The sequence below is a fragment of the Rhinolophus sinicus genome, linkage group LG06 (genome assembly GCF_036562045.2).
Source record: "Rhinolophus sinicus isolate RSC01 linkage group LG06, ASM3656204v1, whole genome shotgun sequence".
NCBI classification, from domain to species: Eukaryota; Metazoa; Chordata; class Mammalia; order Chiroptera; family Rhinolophidae; genus Rhinolophus; species Rhinolophus sinicus.
In genome coordinates, this window is record NC_133756.1 from 98,080,910 (window position 1) to 98,101,333 (window position 20,424).

General features: G+C 35.3%; 1 protein-coding gene across 2 annotated transcripts in view; it reads right to left on the reverse strand.

Annotated features, from left to right (window-relative positions):
• Positions 1-20,424, reverse strand: part of CNTN5 (contactin 5) — a 1,268,958-nt gene that overhangs the window by 70,210 nt on the left and 1,178,324 nt on the right. For both annotated transcript variants that reach the window (XM_019741696.2, XM_074335568.1), the window contains one exon: positions 9,741-9,899. In XM_019741696.2, coding sequence (XP_019597255.2) covers positions 9,741-9,899 — 159 coding nt within the window. The remainder of the gene's footprint in view (positions 1-9,740; positions 9,900-20,424) is intronic.

The window sequence follows — 20,424 nt, forward strand, 5'->3', positions numbered from 1 at the left end:
AAGAATTTAATTAAATAATTAAATATAAACTAAAAAAGCCTGTCTAGTTGACAAAGTTAATCAACCAATCAGTGGTAAACATATCCACAGATAGACGATATGTCTACTGAATATCTGAATTAAGTAAACAACGGCAAATCAATTCAATGGCAAATCAATTAAAAAATGATTTGGTATTCCTAAGCAGTCACAGTAAAATACTAGTTCATCTAATACTGCTCAATAATATGAGGAAGATAGCCTAGTTTCCACATCGAAAACAATTTGTTTGACCAGAAAAGGAGTCTGCAAGTGAAATTATCTATTTCCTATGGTTGTTTTCATATTTCCTCCAAAATGAAAAAATTAGTCCCACTCACAGTCACCTAATTTGAGTTTGATTTTTGGGGTAGGAAGTATTGAGAAGTTAATTCCAGATATGCTCGGCTAGAAGGTTGATGTGTAACCCATTACTTCATTTATCAAAAATGAGGAACTCACTATACTTTGTATTCATGTTGGTATATAAAGGAATCTTAAGTGCTTTTAAAATATTAGTTTATGAATTTCATTAACTTTATGGGAGAGTTCAAACTCCAGACCCATCTTTTTCTCTCTATCTCTAAGAGATACTTCTACATTAGAGCTTATCTCTAATGAAATTGCTTTAGATGAGTGAGTAACTGAAAGCAAAGGCCCACTGACCCAGTGGAGCTCATGTAGCTCCAGAAGGACTTCTTTCCCCATCACAGGCATGAAAAAAGTTATGGTAAGATTGTACTAGGGGTTAAAACCAGAATGCATTTAAAACAGCTACTTTAAAGCAGCAAAAATTGAGGATTGCTCCTTGGCAGGTTTGCCTGGGGGATGGTATGCCTCTACCAATAGCTGCAAGAGATGCTGAGTTTTGGAAAAACAAGTGACCTCATTAAGGGAGGAGACATCTTGCTAGAACCCTATTACAATCAAGGGCAAAATATTGATTGCTTACAGAAATATATTTCTGAAAAAAATATAGATTTCCTTATAAACACTGTACAACCACAGATTTTTAAATAAGTACTTGCTGAACTGAATTTAAAAATATCTCTCAACTTAAAAATCTTTGCAGGATTCAAATATGTTAGAAAGATAAGAATGCAACTTTACAGTAGAGACTTCTAAATGAACAAACCCCCAAAATAACATTTAGTCCAAATGCCTGAGACACACACACACACACACACACACACACACACACACACACACAAAATCTCAGTTGTCCTAGCTTGGGTCAAAACAATTCAGTAAATATCTATCTATCTATCTATCTATCTATCTATCTATCTATCTATCTATCTATCTATTTTTCTATCTACCTGCCTACCTACCTATCATCATCATCTATCAAACAACAAAAAGTGGAAACAGGCGAACCAAGACCTGTGAGAAATCAAGGAATAAGAGTAACTAGGAAACTTGGGTGCAGTAGGAGGAAGATTAGACGTCTTGGATTGGCATGCCATGTGTTAAGGGACAAGAACGTGGACATGGAATGAGCAAGGAAATATATGCATATTTCAATGCATCTACAAGGAGAATTTCCCAAGAAATAAGTTATATGGGCAGTGAGGCAAGAGGGGCAGGGAGCACAGCAGCAGGCAGGAGAATGGATTTGGTGAGGGCATAACACTAGATCGGGAGGTGAATCTATTTCTGGCTGCAGAGCAAAAGATTTGGGCTGTCACACTAAGGATAATACGGGAGGACTGGGGTAGAAATTATAAGTATTCTTGTGTAATCCTGTTCATGTAGTTTCACTTTGTGTCCTTTCCAGAATTATCTACCAATCTTACAAATTCCCCCAATTTCTTAGGTCTGCAGAGATATCACAGAGTTAAAATGCAGCCAGGAATGAGGCCAATACCCACAATTATATATATATATACACACATGTATACATATGTATATGTATATATGCATATATATTACACTATAATGATAAACTGAATTCTATAAATTAAGCAACAAAATGAACCACTTTACTCCTGTAACATTCCAGTTAATTTAGTTTTACAATTACTGCACTTGGATATTTTACTGATTTTATATCTCACTTTTTAAAGTTAAATTTATTGGGGTGACATTGGTTAGTAAAATTATATATGTTTCAAGTGTACATTTCTATAACACATCATCTATGTATTGCATTTGTGTGTTCACCATCCTGAGTCAATTCTCCTTCTATCACCATATATTTGACGCCCTTTTCCCTTTTCTACCATCTGCCTCCCCCTCTTACCCTTTGGTAACCACTAAACTGTTGTCTGTGTCTGTGAGTTTTTGTTTGTCTTGTTCCTTTGTTGCTTTCCATTTCAAATTTCACATCTGAGTGAAGTCATATGTTTCTCAGCTTTCTCTGTCTGAATTATTTTGCTTAGAATGATAAATTCAAGATCCATCTATGTTGTCACAGATGGAAATATTTCATCTTTTCTTATGCCAAGTAATAGTCCATTGTATACATGTACCACATCTTCTTTATTTAATCATCTATTGAAGGACACTTCAGTTGTTTCCATATCTTGGCCAACATGAATAATACTGCAATGAACATAGGGGTATATATATCTTTACGAATAAATGTTTTCAGATTTTTTGGGTAGATACCCAAGAGAGGGTTTGCAAGGTTATATGGTAATTCTATTCTTAATTTTTTGAGGAACCTCCACACTGCCTTCCATAGCATCTGCACCAATCTGCGTTCCCACCAACAGTGTATGAGGGATCCTTTTTCTCCACAGCCTCTCCAACACTTGTTATTACTTATCTTGTTGATAATGACCATTCAAACAGGTGGGAGGTGGTATCCATTGTAATTTCTCTTTCCTTTCTGATTTTGTTTATTTTTGTCTTTTCTCTTTTATCCTTAGTGAGTCTAGCCAGGGATTTGTCAATTTTGTTAATCTTTTCAAAGAACCAGTTCTTTGTTGCATAAATTTTTTTCTATTGTCTTTTTGTTCTCTATTTCATTTAATTCTGCTGTAATTTTTGTTGTTTTCTTCCTTCTGCTGACTTTGCACATCATTTGTTCTTCTTTTTCTAGTTCTTTTAAGATATAATGTTAGGTTGGTTATTTGGGATTTTTTCATTGGAGAATATTGGGGAACAATTTGTTTTTCCAGGGCACATCTGCTCCAAGTCAAGTTGTTGTTTTTAATCTAGTTGTAGAGGGCACAACTCACGTCCAAGTCCAGTCACCGTTTTCAATCTTAGTTGCAGGGGGAGCAGCCCACCATCCCATGAGGGAATTGAATTGGCAACCTTGTTAAGAGCTCGCACTCTAACCAACTGAGTTATCTGGTCGCCCAGGATTTTTCTTGGTTCTTGTGTGAGGCATTTAATGATATAAATTTCCCCCTTATCACCACTTTCACAGCATCTAAAAAGTTTTGATATGTTATATTTCATTCTCATTTGTTTCTATGTATCTTTTGATCTCTCCTTTTATTTCTTCCTTGACCTAGTCGTTCTTTAGTAACATGTTGTTTGATTTCCACATATCTGTGGGTTTTCCCACTTTCTTTTTGCAGTTGATCTCCAATTTCAAAACCTTGTGGGCAGAGAATATAGTTGGTATGATTTCAATTTTCTTAAATTTGTTGAGGATAGTTTTGTGTCCTAACATATGGTTTATCCTTGAGAACGCTGCATGTGCACTAAAAAAGAATATATAGTCTGGTGTTCTAGGATGAAAGGCTCTGTAAATGTAAATTTCTATATTTCCCCCAAAATAAGACCTAACTGGAAAATGAGCCCTACCGTGATTTTTCAGGATGCTCGTAATATAAGCCCTACCCCCAAAATAAGCCCCAGTTAAGACTGTCAGCCAGATGGATGCATTTAGTACATCCATTGCAACACACGACAGACGTATTGAATTATAAAATAATAATATTAATATATAATTAAATATAAATAATATTATTGACATTAATACTTAAAATAAATGATAATATAAATTATAATTAAGTATTTGTAAATACCCAAGCAGATGCTTTTGGACAAGAGGTAAACACCTATGTAAACAGATGAACTCGAGAATTATTGCCAAATGACCAACTGGAGTACAGACACAACGCACGAATAATGTGTGCAATTCATAATGAACGAATGTGGTTGTGTCCAATATGAATCTTCATAATTCAATACATCGTGTGTTGTAACGGACATAATGCACTCGTGTGAAATAAAGAAACGTTTTCTGAATTTTGGTGCCTGAAATTTTTCATCGCTTTTGTGTGGACCATCATTCTTAACACATCATTTTGTTGCCACTCCTGTCTTATAAGTCTTCAATTAACACTTGATTTAATGGTAGATGTAAAGAGAATAATATTTTGTCCTCCAGACAAGATGAGTGCAAAAAGAAAGAGCTATTCCGCTGAATACAAGAAAGGAATCATGGAGGACTCCTGGGGCAAGAATCATACAGCTTTCTGCAAAGAGAAGAAGTTGGATTTCTGAATGGTTCAAAAACGGTGAGTAGAGTACGATAACCTCAGTCAACAGGGGGATGAGGGATATGCTAAGAAGTGCAAGTGTGGATCAGGTCGGCAACCATTATTTCCTGAGCTGGAAGACATCAACTGTGAATGGGTTGCTGACAGGACAGCAAAGGCTTTGGTTGTGCGCGGGGCTGATATTCAAGCATTTGCCCTTGCAATATCCCCAGAAGAATTCAAAGCATTACAACACTGGCTGGATGGCTTCCTTCAGCGACATGAACTTATCTCTAAAATTGACAACACTATTCAAGCTGGAAGATACTGAAGTTATTAAACATGCACTTGCATTCAAGTCCTTTGTTGATGGCATTGACTTTTCTAAATACCAACTCTCCAACATGATTGCTATGGATGAAACTGCAGTGTTTATGGGCCAAGGATCTCAAACGACAATTGATCAGAAGGGTGCCTTGTCAATCTACATTCCCTCCACTGGTTACGAAAGTGCATGTGTTACCAGTATTTCGGCAATTCGTCTGGATGGAAAGAAAGCCCCACCTCTAATCATCACTAAGGGCGAGAAAGATAAAGTTGAATGTGTTTCAGGCATTTACGTTCTGGAAACTGAAAAACCCTGGTGCACACAAGGAAGTGGGTCAATTTAATGTGGCCACTTGTTTTGGGAGATGCCAAAGAGTCTGGGATTCAGCCAGCACTTACTGCGCTAAAAATGTGAAGAACTTCCTTGCAGAGAGAAGAATAGATCAAATAATGATTCCCGCAGGAATGACTGCCTATCTCCAGACTCTTGATAATGCAATAAACAAGCCATTCAAGGATCATTTGCACATGGAAATCAATGACTCCATTGGAAATAGAATGGAGAGAAATCAGCGTGGAAACTTTGTGAAGCCTAGCCTGCAAGAGGTCGTGACTTGGGTGAAGAATTCATGGGATAAAATCACTGACAGCTGTGTTGCCAATGCACTATGAGAAGGCTACATGGACAAGAAGTGCTCATTTGAAGACAGCTCTATTGCTGGACATGAGAGATTGGGGCCAATGATTCTACGGGAAATGGAGTTGCAAGAAATTCAAGCTGGGATTCGGGGTTTGGAGAGTTACGACGACGTTCCAGAAGAAGATGACATGACTGTATTTGAATAAATGTAGATTTTTGTACATGAATAGATGAATAAGTATAGATTTTTGTACACGAATAAATGTAGATTGTTGTACATGAAAAAATAAAACATCCCCTGAAAATAAACCCTAATGCGCCTTTTGGAGCAAAAATTAATATAAGACCCAGTCTTATTTTCAGGGAAGTACGTATGTTCATTTGGTCTACTGTGTCATTTCAGGCTAATATTTCCTTATTGATTTTCTTTTTGGACCATCTATCCATAGCTGTCAATGTGGTATTTAGGTCTCCTGCTATAACTGCTTTTGTCAGTTTCACCCTTTAGTTTTGTTAGTAGTTGTTTTATATTTTTTGGTGGTGTGATGTCTTTTTGGAGCATATATTTTGATAAGTGTGATGTCTTCTTGTTATATTGTCACTTTTATCATTTTGAAATGTCCATCTTTATCTCTCGTTACCTTTTTCATCCTGAAATCTGTTTCGTCATATATTTGTATGGTTACACCTGCTTTTCTCTGGATGCCATTTTCTTGGAGTATTGTTTTCCTTCCTTTTGCTTTTAGTCTATATTTGTCCTTGCAGCTGAGATGTGTCTCTTGAAGGCAGCAGATGTTTGGGTTTTGCTTTTTTACCCCAATCTGCTACTCTGGGCCTTTTTATTGGTGAGTTTAGCCCATTTACATTCAGGGTGATTATTGACATATGAGGACTTCCTGCAGCCATTTTATCTTTTGTTTTCTGGTAGCTTGGTGCCTCCACTGTTTTCCTTGTCTTTGTTTTTAGTTTCTGATAGTTCAGTTTGGTGGTATTCTATGATATTTTTTTCTCTGCTTCCTCTTTTTTTTAATGTAATGTGTCTCAGTGCTGGATTTTTTTTTTTGAGTGGTTACCATTAACCTTATGTAAAAGAAAGTTTATATATACAGTAGTTGTATTTCTTCATCATGCATCTTATCTCCACTCACCTTTGCGAATTCAGACCTTTAAACTTACTCCTTTTAAGTTTTTCTGGTCACAAATTATCCCTGTTTATAATGTGAGTTCATTTCTGAGTTGCAGTAGAAAATTGTCTTCTTTTTTCGTTTTTTTTTTCCTGTTTTTATCTCCTTTACCTTTTATGTTATGTTTAAGTATATAGTACCCTACTTTGTGTAGGAGTTGCCATTTCCTGCTTCAGTTTGTCTGTTAGTAATTTAACTCATAGTTTTGTATCCTTTTGTCTTTTTGTTTCCGGTAGAATAACCTTCATCAGTATTTCCTGTAATGCAGATCTTGTGGTGCAAAATTCTCTCAGCTTCTGTGTATCTGGAAAGGTCTTTATTACTCTTTCATATCTAAAGGACAACTTTGCTGGATATATAATTGTTGGCTGGGAATGTCTCTCTTTGCTTTTTTTTTTTTTAAAAAAAAAGTTTATTGGGGTGACAATTGTTAGTAAAGTTACATAAGTTTCAGGTGTACAATTCTGCAATACACCATCTATAAAGGGATCAAATGTCTTTTTCAATCATTAGAGTATTTGATTCTATTCTCTCCTAGTTTGTAGTGTTTCTGCTGAAAAAATTTGATGATAATCTAATAGGCTTTCCTTTGCAGGTTTCTGTTTTCTTTTCCCTGGATGCCTTGAGAATTTTTTGTCATTAATTTCTGACAGTTTAAATATAATGTGCCTTGGAGATGGCCTTTTAGGATTGAGGTAATTAGGTGTTTGCTTGTTGTATTCGAGGATCCAGTTCTTTCCATAGGTTTGGAAAGTTCTCGTTGACCATTTGTTTGAATAGGCTTTCTATGCCCTTCTCTCTCTCTCTGCTCCTTCTAGTATACCCATTACTCTTATATTGCTTTTTCTGATGGAGTCAGATAGTTCTTGTAGAGTTCTTTCATTTCTTTTAACTCACAAGTCTCTCTCTTCTTCCATCTGTGTCATTTCCAGATTTCTATCTTTGAGATCACTAATTCTTTCCTCCATCTGGTCAGCTCTGTCTCCTTAGCTTGCTGTTTTATTCTTCATCTCTTGTATTGAGTTCTTCATGTCCAGAATTTCTAATATTATTTTCATAAGTTCAATCTCTTTGGTGAAGTAGTAATTTTGTTTGTTGATTCTATTTCTTAGTTCATTAAACTTCCTAACTTTGTTTTCTTGTATCTGATTGAGTTTTTCTCAGAACTGCAATTTTGAATTCACTGTCATTTAAGTCACAAATTTTCATGTCTCTCAGTTTATTTTTTCATTTTCCTTCTGAGCTGCTTAGTTACCTTGGTTATTAATAGTAATTGATTAATTATTACTCTTTCTGGGCATCTACGGAAATGAATTCAGCAGCAGGTTGGTACAAATAGGTCTTTCTTTTGTTTTCCAGTAGGTAGCGCTGGAGAGTTTTACTTTTCTCCTGCCCTGTTCCAGTTTCTGGCAGTATAAGATTCTCTGGGGAAGTGGGCATCTCCTCTGTGACCAGGTCACCTCAGTCTCAGGGCATCACCCTATGGAAGGAAGTGGGGGGACATGTGTTGAGCCCCTGAAATCCCAGTTCTGCCCCTGCAGCCAGATGCAGAGCTGTGCTTCTCAGCATCCCTGGGTGCTCCTGCTGGGATCAGCTGCAAAAGGTGGGGGCGGGGTGGGCTGAAAAAGGCCACTGGTATGTTTGTGTCTTTGTTGTCCTAGTAATGGCGATTGCTAGATCATAGCTGCCTTGCCCCTATATCTCCTCCCTTGTCAATGGAGTTAGATGCACTGTGCGTCTGCCGCTCAGGAACTGTCTCTCCAGTTCTCAGGGCTATATGTGTTCTGCTTTTTAACCCAACACTGCTATAGCGTTTGCTGGGACCCACTGCTAGCACTTGGAGTATGTGTGTGGAGGTGGGGACAAAAGGGGGGAAAGTGAGCTCTGAGAGGGTGGGAGGAGGTGGCCAGACTCCGTGACTTTATTTTCTGACTGGCAAGTAGGACTGTTAGACCACAGATACCGCACTCCTGTATTTGGTCTTTGCCCTGAGGTTTTTGCCCATCGCTGGGTTAAGTGAGCCAAGTCACATGCTGATTTCTCAGGCAGGAACACTCAGGGCCACAGAGTGTGCACATGCTGTTTGAATTCTCCCCTTTCCTGGGACTGCAGTAGCTTTGGGCTGCGTCTGTTGCCCCATCTCTTCATTTGTCTCTTCCCTCCTACACTGTTTGCCCCCCCATCCACCCGCCTTCAGATGTTTCAATGTGCAGATCTCGCAGACATTTGTGTTTTGCACAGGGAATCACTTGTTGAATTGTAGTTGTTCAACAACACCATGTGTCTGACATCACTACACATCCCTTCTAAATAGGTAAATTGATTTTCTATTTAGATTGTAAAAGAAATCACAAATCCCTACTAGGTATGGACAAATGCTTCTGAAGATTACATTTTATACACAGTGTACACTTTCCAATACCAACTTGTTAAGTATCTAATAACTATCACAAGAGTGTAATTTCACATATCCCTGCAGATAGCCATTTTGGAGACATAGAAAAATTGTAGTTATAACAACATATGGAAACCATCAGGGAACAAATTATTTTTAAAATACTGCAAATATAATTCAAACATCTTAGAAGTAGGCATTAAAATGTGGCATTGTTTTAAATGATATAATTTTATGTTAGATTGTCTTTTTACAAATAAAACAGATGTGTGAGTATAAGGGGTAGCACAAATAACTGGAGTAATGGAATAGTTCTGTGTTTGTGATTGCCTTGGTGGTTACTTGAATCTGTAAAATAAAATTTTATAAAACTATGCACTAAAACACTGCGTACAAACATTGGTGACACATGAACATAGTCTGTAGTTTAGTTAATAGTATTGTGGCAATGTCAGTTTTCTGATTTGATAATTGTACCATTCTTATATAAAATGTTATTATTGGAGGAAGCTGAGGGATAGATACACAGAAAAGCTCCGTACTATTTTTGCAACTTCTATGTTTAGTCTACAGTTATTTCAATAAGACAACAAATAAAAAAACAAACCAATATGAATGATGTGGTCGCTTCTTGAGAATTGAGAAAAGAAGAAAGTAAGGTAGTTTTATTAAAACAAACAAACAATGGTTAATATTGTAATAAATGCATCTGATGTTGCTTTAGAAGCTCTTACCTGTTTTTACTGTTTGCCAGCCCAGGGAGAATGGGCTGCGAGCCTGTAGGTTATAGGAGGAGATCGGGCTGTGGTTGTCAGCTGCTGGACTCCAGGAGAGTGTGGCTGTGCTTTCGGTGATTTCCTCAACGATCACTATCCCTGGGGGCCCTGGGGGACCTATAGACAAAAGGGAATGGATAAAGTTCAGTATAAGCCATGATGAGGAGCCATGAAAAAAGTATTTCCTATAAGGATCCAATCAAAGTATGTAATTGTCTTAATGAAATACATATTTGTAATGAAAATTGGCAATAAAAAGAGATGGGATGCGAGTTGGCTTCAGTGATTTCTGGGGAGTAACATAATTATAGATTTGATATTTTTAAATCACACTTTGTGCTTGGAGGCAACTACCAATTAGCATTATATTTTATAGGAAAAGAAAAAAATAATTAGAAACAAACAAGGATATGAATGTCAATATCAACTATGGTTGTTAAAATCAATCACAACTTACAGAGACAGCAACAGAGTGATAGGCAATGCTATCAGGCACAAAAATGATGCCATTATTACTCAAAAAGTATAGGCGTATGGGTCTAATATTCATGTTCAGGAAACCTACAATGTTCAAATACTGTAATGTAACTATCAAGTAGCTTCAACTCTAACAGGAGAGATGTGAAGTTTCTGAAATCATGGTAGTTCAGACCAAGAAAGGGTATATATTAGAAGTGAAGCATGAAAAATTTTCATTGGAAGTTAAAAGGAAGTTATTATGATTATGATTGTTATTGTTATTATTATTATTATTATTATTGGTGGGGGGCATGCAATGAGTCAGAAAAGATCATTTCCCTTTTGACCATGAAAAACTGGTACAGAACAGTGACGATCAATCTATGTACATGTAAACTCTAGCTTGAAGAAACAACCCTGATCTGATACGAGGAGAAATATTACTTCTAAAATAGTGATTTCTAATAGTATTTAAAATATATAGTGTTTGCATTTTATTGGCTAAAAAAAATGCCAGTTTTCTTATTAACATTCTTATATTTCCTAATATGGACAATTCAAGCTGCAAGGATGCTTTTATTTTCAATTAAAAAAAAACCCACCCTTAAGTACTTTAAATTACTTTTCTGAATCAGTCCTTGTGTAGCAAGTTGCTCTCTGGATTTCGAATCATAAAGTTTCAGCAGGAAGAGCTGAATTGGACTACAAGGAGCTAAGAAATGGTAGAGTGCTAACGAGATGGAGGTGGTCAGTAAAGACTTCTGGGTAAAAAATTTCAACAAGGGTCAATGAGATGGAAAATTGAAAAGCCTCAATGGGCAAATGCCATTTTTAGAAAATGAAAAATTAGCATTTTTATCAAGATTGAGAAGAACCAATAGTAGATAGCAGACGCCAAAGATTTAGAAGACAGGTGCTATTCCATTAGGAAGATGACAAAATATTAGGATTGTGGGCAAAAGGGTAGAGAATAACCATGAGAAGTGGCATTTGTTTGTTTGTTTGTTTGTTTGAGAGAAATAAAGAAAGAAACAATAAATATATAGAGAGAGATTTTGAGATGGCAATAAAAGGAAACTTGAGAGAATTCATTTGGGAAGGTTCTCATTTTTTCATTAAAGAAGAAAAAAGAAAAAAAACACATACAGGTGATTGCATGATAACAGGACCAGGAGCAGAATGGGAAATGTCTCGAATAAGCACATAAGAAAAGAAGAAAGACATGAAATATAAATATTTTGTAACAGTACTAGAGCTCAGATTTGTTTCGATAGCATCATTTTGAAGTAGAACTGACTGACATGGGAAGGTTAGGCTAGAAAGCCAGGACCAGGGCCAGAGAAAGTAGTTAATTGGGTCCATTCAGGTTTAGGACTTTATAAATTTGGAATGCCTTATCATCAAAGATGCCAATGTATCAATGACAATGGCATCATCATGGACTAGGAAGTCAAGTGAAGCCAGAATGGTGCTGACAAACTAGAACTAAAAAAAAAAAAAAGAAGTTAGGGAAGCCGGGTTATTATGAGGGGAACATATAAGAGCAGAAATTTGTGTTGTGAGGAGAAAATTGTGCAATTTGTGATTTAAGTGAAGTGTACTTTTGAGTGAGAATTTATCTGGAGTGGAGAATATGGTTGCTAGGCCTGACAAAGTCAAGTACTTATGGAAGAATATATTTGATGTGTCACAAGTATGAATGTTCAAAAGGATTAAAACAATGGCTATGGATGAGATGAGAAAATAAGTGAGATACAGGTGCTGAAGAAGATGTCGAACAAGTTGTTAGACTGTGGTGACAGGGATACGGAGGACCAACTATAATGATAGTACTATAATAATGATAAAACTGTTAACTTTACTAACAATACTAACATCTACCACATCCTCAATGTACTATATTGAAGCAAGGTATTAAGTATTTTGCAAACATAAACTTGTTCATTTATTTCCATGTCACTGGGGTGGGCCTTTTATCCCTATTTCATAGAGGATGTAATGGAATCTCAAAGAGATTGTTTAGTCATTAAGTGATAAATAAATTCCTTAGTCAATCACATTATTATAGCTCAGGTGTTATGCTAGGCAGTGGGTATAAGAGAGTCCATTCTAATAAGAAGTCATTTGCCCAAGTCACTCTGCTAGTGCACAACACAGCTGATGTTTAATTTGAATTTGGATCTAATTATAAAGCCTGATTTGTCCAAAGAAGCAAAGAGCACACAGACCATTACTCCTTTCACTGTTAACCTAGGGAGTTGTTTCAACTGAACAAAGAAAAGCAAAGCAAAACAAAACAAAACAAAAGCAAGTGTTTGGAAAAAACACATTTAAATTATGCGGTAGAGATAGAGACGGCATTTGAGGAACGCTTTTGGGACTTTGTGGCAGCCTGTGTATAAGATGGCCACCATCACTTCCTCTCCTGCCTGTCCACACAGGCCATTCTCTCATTGAAAGGTAAAGTCTATACTTCCAACTCCTTGAATGTGGACTGTGACTAGCTGACCCAAAAGACAATGGTAGAAGTGACACTGCTTTACTTTTGAGCAGAGGTTATAAGCAGTTTTGCAGTTTCATCACAGGTCTTGTGGAATGCTCATGGGAACATTCAGCTGCCAAGTTAGAAGTCTGATTAAATGGAAGCTACCATTCTCTGAGGAAGTCTAAGCTAGCCATTTGGAGAGGCTCATGGAGAAAGGGAGATGCAACTTCCCCCAGCTAGTCCAGGCATCTCAGCCCAGGCACCAGACACGTGAGTGATGAATGAGAGATCCCGAGTTAAGAAACTGGCTGTGTCTATCAGAGGCCAAAACCACATGACAGCCATTAATAGTTTGATGTTTTGAGCCAGTAAGTTTTGGAACAGCAATGGATAATTGGAACAGACTTCAAAACAGTTTGAGAGTTTGTTCATACACAGGAAATTTGCCAGGAGGGTCTTCAAGATGCTATGAAAACACTTGAAATTTAGCTAATGTATTCAAACAGGAATAATTACCAACATAATTCATTTGTTAAGCTCTTCTGCATTGTTTCATTTATCCTGTTCCATTTCATCCATTATATTTATTCACTTCTTCAAAAATAATTTATTAACAACCACCTATGTGTGAGGCAGAGGCATGATAGGAAATATTGTGGCAATAACTATTTGTTAACTGAAATAAAATGATTTGCCTTTATAAGTATTAAAGCTCCATGAAAACGTTTATATTAGTTCTCTTATAAAGGTACATTACTTTTTTTTTTTTTTTTTTTAAGATTTTATTGGGAAAGGGGAACAGGACTTTATTGGGGAATAGTGTGTACTTCCAGGACTTTTTCCAAGTCAAGTTGTTGTCCTTTCAATCTTAGTTGTGGAGGGTGCCGTTCAGCTTCAAGTTGTTGCCCTTTCAGTCTTAGTTGTGGCAGGCACAGCTCAGCTTCAAGTCCAGTTGCCATTGCTAGTTGCAGGGGGCGGAGCCCACCATCCCTTGTGGGACTCGAGGAGTTGAACCAGCAACTTTGTGGTTGAGAGCCCACTGGCCCATGTGGGAATAGAACCAGCAGCCTTCGGAGTTAGGAGCATGGCTCTCTAACCGCCTGAGCCACCAGGCTGGCCCAAGGTACATTACTTTTAATAATAGTTAATAATTACTCTAAATACATTTTTAAAAACTTCAGCTGGAACAAAAAATGGTATTTACATCATAACTGAAAATTCCCCACGTATTTTTCTCTGTATGTCGCTATTTTCCCAAATATAGTCTATAGTAAAATAACTGGTTACAGTGAACAAGATTTATGTACTCAGGATACTGATTGTGGCTGTGCAGTTATTTATAATTACAAACCTTTGTAAATAATTGTCCAATAATCATGTAATGTTTAAATCATAAAATCTTATAATAAAATGTTAGCCACCCATTAAACTGTCTAACATATCAGATTATTTAATGACATGGGAAATGTTCACAACATAAGCGAAAAAAGTGGAATGCAAAATTATATGCATGTGAAAAAATTAAAAAAATGTATAGATAGTAATTTGCCAAATAACTAAAGGAAAAGAATGGAGAAAATGCTTTCAAGTATATGTGGTGGTCATTGCTTAGAGGTGAGTATGTAGATGACGTAAATTGTATTCTTTATAGTTGTTTGGATTTTCCAATTCTGTACAACAAGCATGTGTTATTTCTGAAATTATTTTTAAAAGTTATTATTTTAAAGGAAGCATCCATGTTGTGATATGTATGTAGTAGCCTAAGTATATTGTATTTAACCAAACGTTTACTGAATGCCTAGTATGTGTAAAGCTGAGTAGTGGGAGATGGGTAGAGGACAAGATAGGGTTACAGCCCCAGTTGTGTTAAAATCCAGTGGCAGAGACAGATGTTTTACAAAAAACAAAAGCAAAAATGTCAGGAAGTGATAAAGTTATGTTCAAGTGCTTTGGAAGGTATGTGTATTTTACATCTCATTATGGTACTTGTGACATTGGCTATAATTATTTCCTGTAATTTCTATTTGTCTGAATATTCAACATGGTAGTTGACATATACTAGGCCCTCAATAAATATTTGTAGAAGAGATAAAAGGGAGAAGGGAGAAGAAAGAAGGACAGAAGTAACTATGTTTTAATTTTGGAATGCTGGGTAACAATAAGTAAACTAATTTTAAAAAATAATTATTGTATAAGACAAAGATCCAATAAACAGCCATTTTTGTTAAATCAAAATATATTTGATTTAGCATTTTTTTTTAGTCAAGCTTAGGGTGGGTTGGTAATAAAAATGACAGAATAGCTCCATGAATGAAGAATATAAACCATTTCATATGATTTAATAAGGCTCATCATTATTAGAAACTTACTATGGACAATTTTTCTAAATCATCGTAAATTTGAAATATTTTTATGAGTATCATATTGTAAAAATATTCTGAAAAATTAGTGATATGATTTACCTTTTAAGACATATTAATTTTCAACCATAATAAAAATGAAAATTAGATTTATAGTTATTATATTAGCATTGGTTTATCGATGTTCTATCTACAGAGAAAAGTATATTTTTAGATACTATATACTGATGATGGCTGAATTTAACTTTCTGTGCATATTTAGGAGTGAATTACTTTAATATAATGTAATACCATCAATACTTTTGTTTTTAAGGCCTGTTAATGATGGTCATATTTTTGCCATCTTTTGACTGTTTTTTTTTTTTTTTAAATCGAGGAGTGAATTTTCTCTTCAAAGGTTTTTTTACAGCTAATTTGCACAAGACATTTGAAAATGGGTTAACAAGAGGTAAATTTCTCAGAGATGACACGTGTGACAGTAGCTACCGTCTGAATGTTATACAGATGCCACTCATGTAGCAGAAATCTCATTAATTTTATACTTAGTTGTAATAATTCAGTGTCAGTGGCAGGAATCTGGAAATGCTTCCTTCCCCCCATTCCTGATGAGAGTGCTATTACATAGAATCACTAACATAAATATTTGAAAAATAGACAATTTAGAAAAATGGACAGTCTCTTTATTTCTTCATTGAAGAAGTCTGAGCAAGTGATGAAGCACAAAGACCCCCAGCAGAAGCCATGTTCTCATGAATTCAACTTATCCTCAATCAAGCACTCTCCAGGTCTGCTATTAGATTGCTCTCACATTGACTCATTCCTTTGACTTAATGTTCAGTTAGAAAATTTTCTTCTCTTGAGAAGCCATTGACATTTAAAGTTGAAGAAAACAAATGAAATATATATCTCCTTGTAACTGCTAAAGCTGTTATTGTTAAGCTGGCGACATGAAACACAAATCTAGTACTTAATGTAACAGTTAAGCAATGTTATAGTCTTGGAATTTTTAAATTAACAGGAGTCATCTATTGGCATTTTCAGAACAGGAAGGAGTATGTGAGACAGGAAAAGTCCTTAAATAGAGACCAAAACAATCCTCCGGCTTTGGGGAGAAAAGGGAGTTGAAGTAGGTGTCAGCTTTAGTCTTGACAACAAATGAAGTGATATTTCTTGTTCAAAGCAAATTATGGCGAATGTGGTAACAAACAGGAAATTGTGTACTGACTTCTTGTAAAATCACAGCCATTCTCCTTTGAGACAACAACTTGTGGTTCCAGGCTTTAGTGTTCTTGAGGTGTGGCTGTCCAAACTTTCTTGAGGAATAGTTCTTAAAAACATCTTCCCAGAAAAATAGCAATTTTTCTGGTTCTTTTTCACCTGGAGCGCATTACATGCTCTGCCTGATTCTCATCTCACACCTACTGATACAACAAAATCCCTATTGTTATATGTCATATTTTACATTTAAAATCTATTCAGTTTTTTTCCCCATTTTTATTTGATTTGGGGGACTTTCATGCTATTTTTCTCATGTAGAAGTTTTAAGTGAAAAATGAAATTTGTTGGGATTCAAAATATGAGGCAGATCTTTTCTTTAAATTCTTTAAAAGTAAAATGAAAAATTTGATATCAAATATGCCAAGGTATCTTAAATTGGTTCTATTTTTAAGCTCATACATATGGCTTGGGAATAGACACCTCTTACTTCTGAACACATGTATGAATATGCCGCAGGAAAAAGCAAGCAGGCATGGCAATCATTCATGGAAGCAAAGTCCTGAAAATGTCCTTCTAATACCAAGTGAAGAGGAGATTTAACTACTGTCTGCAAGATTTGATTGACATAGAGGAATAAACTTAATAATTCAGGCCACAAAGAGTATTTTTTATTTTTATCGTGTAGTTTAATTATATGCAATGAGCCATCTAGTACAAAGGACTATTTTGCGTGGATCTAATTAAAAAAAAATCTATACATAACAATAAAACATGTCATTAAATGTAATAATCAATAATGCAAACAGACTTTCTGTAGCTCATCGAATATTAATATCTATTAATAACTGGTCATTGAGGTTTTCATCTTTAGAATAGAATTATGAAGAATTACGGTATATCCTATTTAGGAAGTATAGTATTATTGATAGTATATTTATTTTTATACAAAAATTGACCCTGACATACTCTTGACATACTAGGTTTGCAAAGTCCCACTTCATATAGTATTGCATTTTTTTCTTTTTTAACTTCTCCTCAGATACTTCCTTACCATCCTGTGTTCTCCATGAAGTCTATAGGGTGCTCATAGATTTCTTTACTATTTATGAACCTAATTTAAGTGAACATTTCCTCAATCCTATGAGAAAAACCAACTCTTTTTTTTTTCACCATGGGCAGTTAAGGATTGAAATGAGAGATAAATAGTTCTAACTATTTTTTTCAAAAGCAACTTTGTTTTAATTTGGTAAAGCTCATCATTTATCATATCTCTCTATCCATCCATTATCATCACATTTATTATTATTTACCTACGTATATATCTACCTACCTACCTACCTATCATCTGTGTAACCTGGTTTCTCAGCATAAAATTCCATCTTTCTCTCTTGGCCTATTTAACAACTGTTAGGTTTCAAATTTAAAATCTCTGCTTAAGCTTCACTTCCTTGGAGAAGACGTTCTCTGAATGCCCTATGTAAAATTACTCAATTATATACGTTCATAGTACCATGTGCCTTTCATTCATAGTTGAAATCACAGTTGAAGCTTCTACTTAATTTTGTGACTCTTTCATTAATGATTGCTTTCCTCTTTGGATTTTATGTACAGGAAGGCTGGAACTGTGCTTGTAATTTGCTCACTACTGTATTTCCAAAGCCGAAGTACAGTGCTTGACACATAGTGGGTTATCAATATAGATTTATAATAAATGATTGAATGAATATTTTTTTAACTTAACAGCCTAGCATAGCTGTTGAGTTATTTTTGTACACATTTTCATTTTTGACCCATCAAGATATGAGAAAGAGTAATATACCTTTACAAAATCAGCACTGTTCTGAAAAAAAGCCTCTTACTATGTATTAAAAATAGTAGCATTCTACTTATGTTAGATTGTTATCTTTGTTAAATGCTGTTAAATAGATACCCATCTGATCATTGTGTGTTTCTAAACAACAACAACAACAAACCGCCTATTAGTATCTTTCATATTTTGATGAGCAAGATAACCTCTGGCATGTTTGTAAAAATGTAGATTCCTTGGCTATACTCAACAGCAACTAAATTGCAATTTCTGTGGCTAGCATCTCAGAATTACATTTTGTATAAGAAGCCTAGGACGTTTTTATACCCTACATTTCAAGAAAAACTGACCTAAAGGAAAGAAATTTGGATACAGTCAGAAGAATCTTATTCAAAGTTTTGACTTCTTTATGTAAGAGCTTTGTGAAAGGTTCTGAACTTTGGGCAAGTTTCAGAATTTCATTAAGTCTCAGTTTTCTGATATTTTATAAAGGGAAGGATAATGTCTATCTTATATCATTGTGGTAAGAATTACATAGGGTAAGGCATGCAAAAAGTACTTTGTAAATAGTTATACTATCACTGGTTGGGCCTTTCAGGAGCTCAGTAACTTTGACAATGTCATATGATCTCATAACACTTCTTTTTTTTACCAGTAAAAACAAGAACCTATGTATTACATTTGGTTTTATAAAAATAAATAAGAATACATGTGAAAATTATTTGAGAAAGAAAAATAATGTACTATTATTGGCAGATTCAACAATCTCTATCATCTAGGGAGCTTATAAAATGGGGGGAAAAGTAATGCTGAAATAATAATGATTTAATGCACATCTATCAGGTAAAAGGCATCATGCTAAATGTTATGTACTTTCCCTTTAATCTTGACAACAAATTTGGTATTGACGCCACTTTTCCACAAATGAGAAGATTGAGTCTCAAAAAGTTCAGGTGACTCACCCAAGGTCATACAACATTCCAATAGTGGACATGGGTTCAATTTTGATTCTTAGTCACATAAGTATCTGAGTTTTAACTCCATACAATTCATTACCACACAATACTACATATAATTCACCATAGACAGAACATGTAGATTTCAGAAGATTAAAAATTATTATGAGCAGGGGCAAATCATTCATATTGATTGAAAATGGATTTAGAGGTAGAAAATGTATGATAGAGATTAAATGGACTCTGTGATTGACTCCCTAACATTCAGGCCACATGTCCCAATGTAGTGGAGGGAATTAACCCCTCATTATATGGATGGGCCTGATTAGTCTATGTCCATCCTGGCAATCTCACGTGCCCCTGGGAGTATTGGTTCAGGAAGCTAGGTCTAAGCCAATTAGATCATGGTAATCTTATGATAAATTCTGATTCAGGAGTAAGCAAATGGTCTAAAATGGCAAAACCAAATAGAGGGACATTTGTAGAGATATGCCAGTTCTTCCCTGTTGTATGTGAACAAGAAAGCATTTAGCCTTTATTTTTTGGTCAGTCATCCTATGACTATAACACTATAGATGACAGAATGAAGAGATGGAACCAACTTGGGTCCCTGAAAAAAACTTGAGACCCTGGATCAACCAATTAAAAAATCTACTTCCTTTCATGAGAGTCAGTACATTTCCTTATTGTTTAAACCAATTTGAATTAGGCTTTATATTCCTTGCAACTGGAAGCATTCTACGATACAAAAGATAACTAAGAACAACTCCCTTGGTTTATGAAAGATTAAAACTGGAATAATTCCTTATCTGTACTAAGACTAGTTATATTGGCATAAATAACCTGAAAAGAGTATCTCCAACAATATTAAATTGCTCCAGAGAAACACCTTGGAACTGAAAAATTACAAGTCAATTGGGAAAACTGGCAGAACAGTTGGCTGATCAGAAGAAAACAGCCAAATAGGTAAACACATAATGCAATGAAATTATTAAAGTGATTTAAAAATTTACCTGTAGGATAATGGAATAGTCATTTTGGATAGAGACTTGGGACTTATTAAAGATGTGCTATTATAATCAATGTATTCCTATGACAATAAAGTTCAACAAAGTATTGAAAATAAGAAACAGAATTTTAGAGTAAAATTGAAAAAAAAACACCCATTTTACAAATCCACGATTAAATATTCTGTGTTTCTCCCTGCTATGTTAAGAAAAAATTAAAAACAAAAAAAAACAAAACAAAAAACAAAACAGAGGTCTGAAAGGGTTGGAGAAACTACCATGTGACAGCTTTGAATGATGAGGCCTGACTGGACACCATGAGACTGAGGTTCTTATTCAGGGTTTGACAT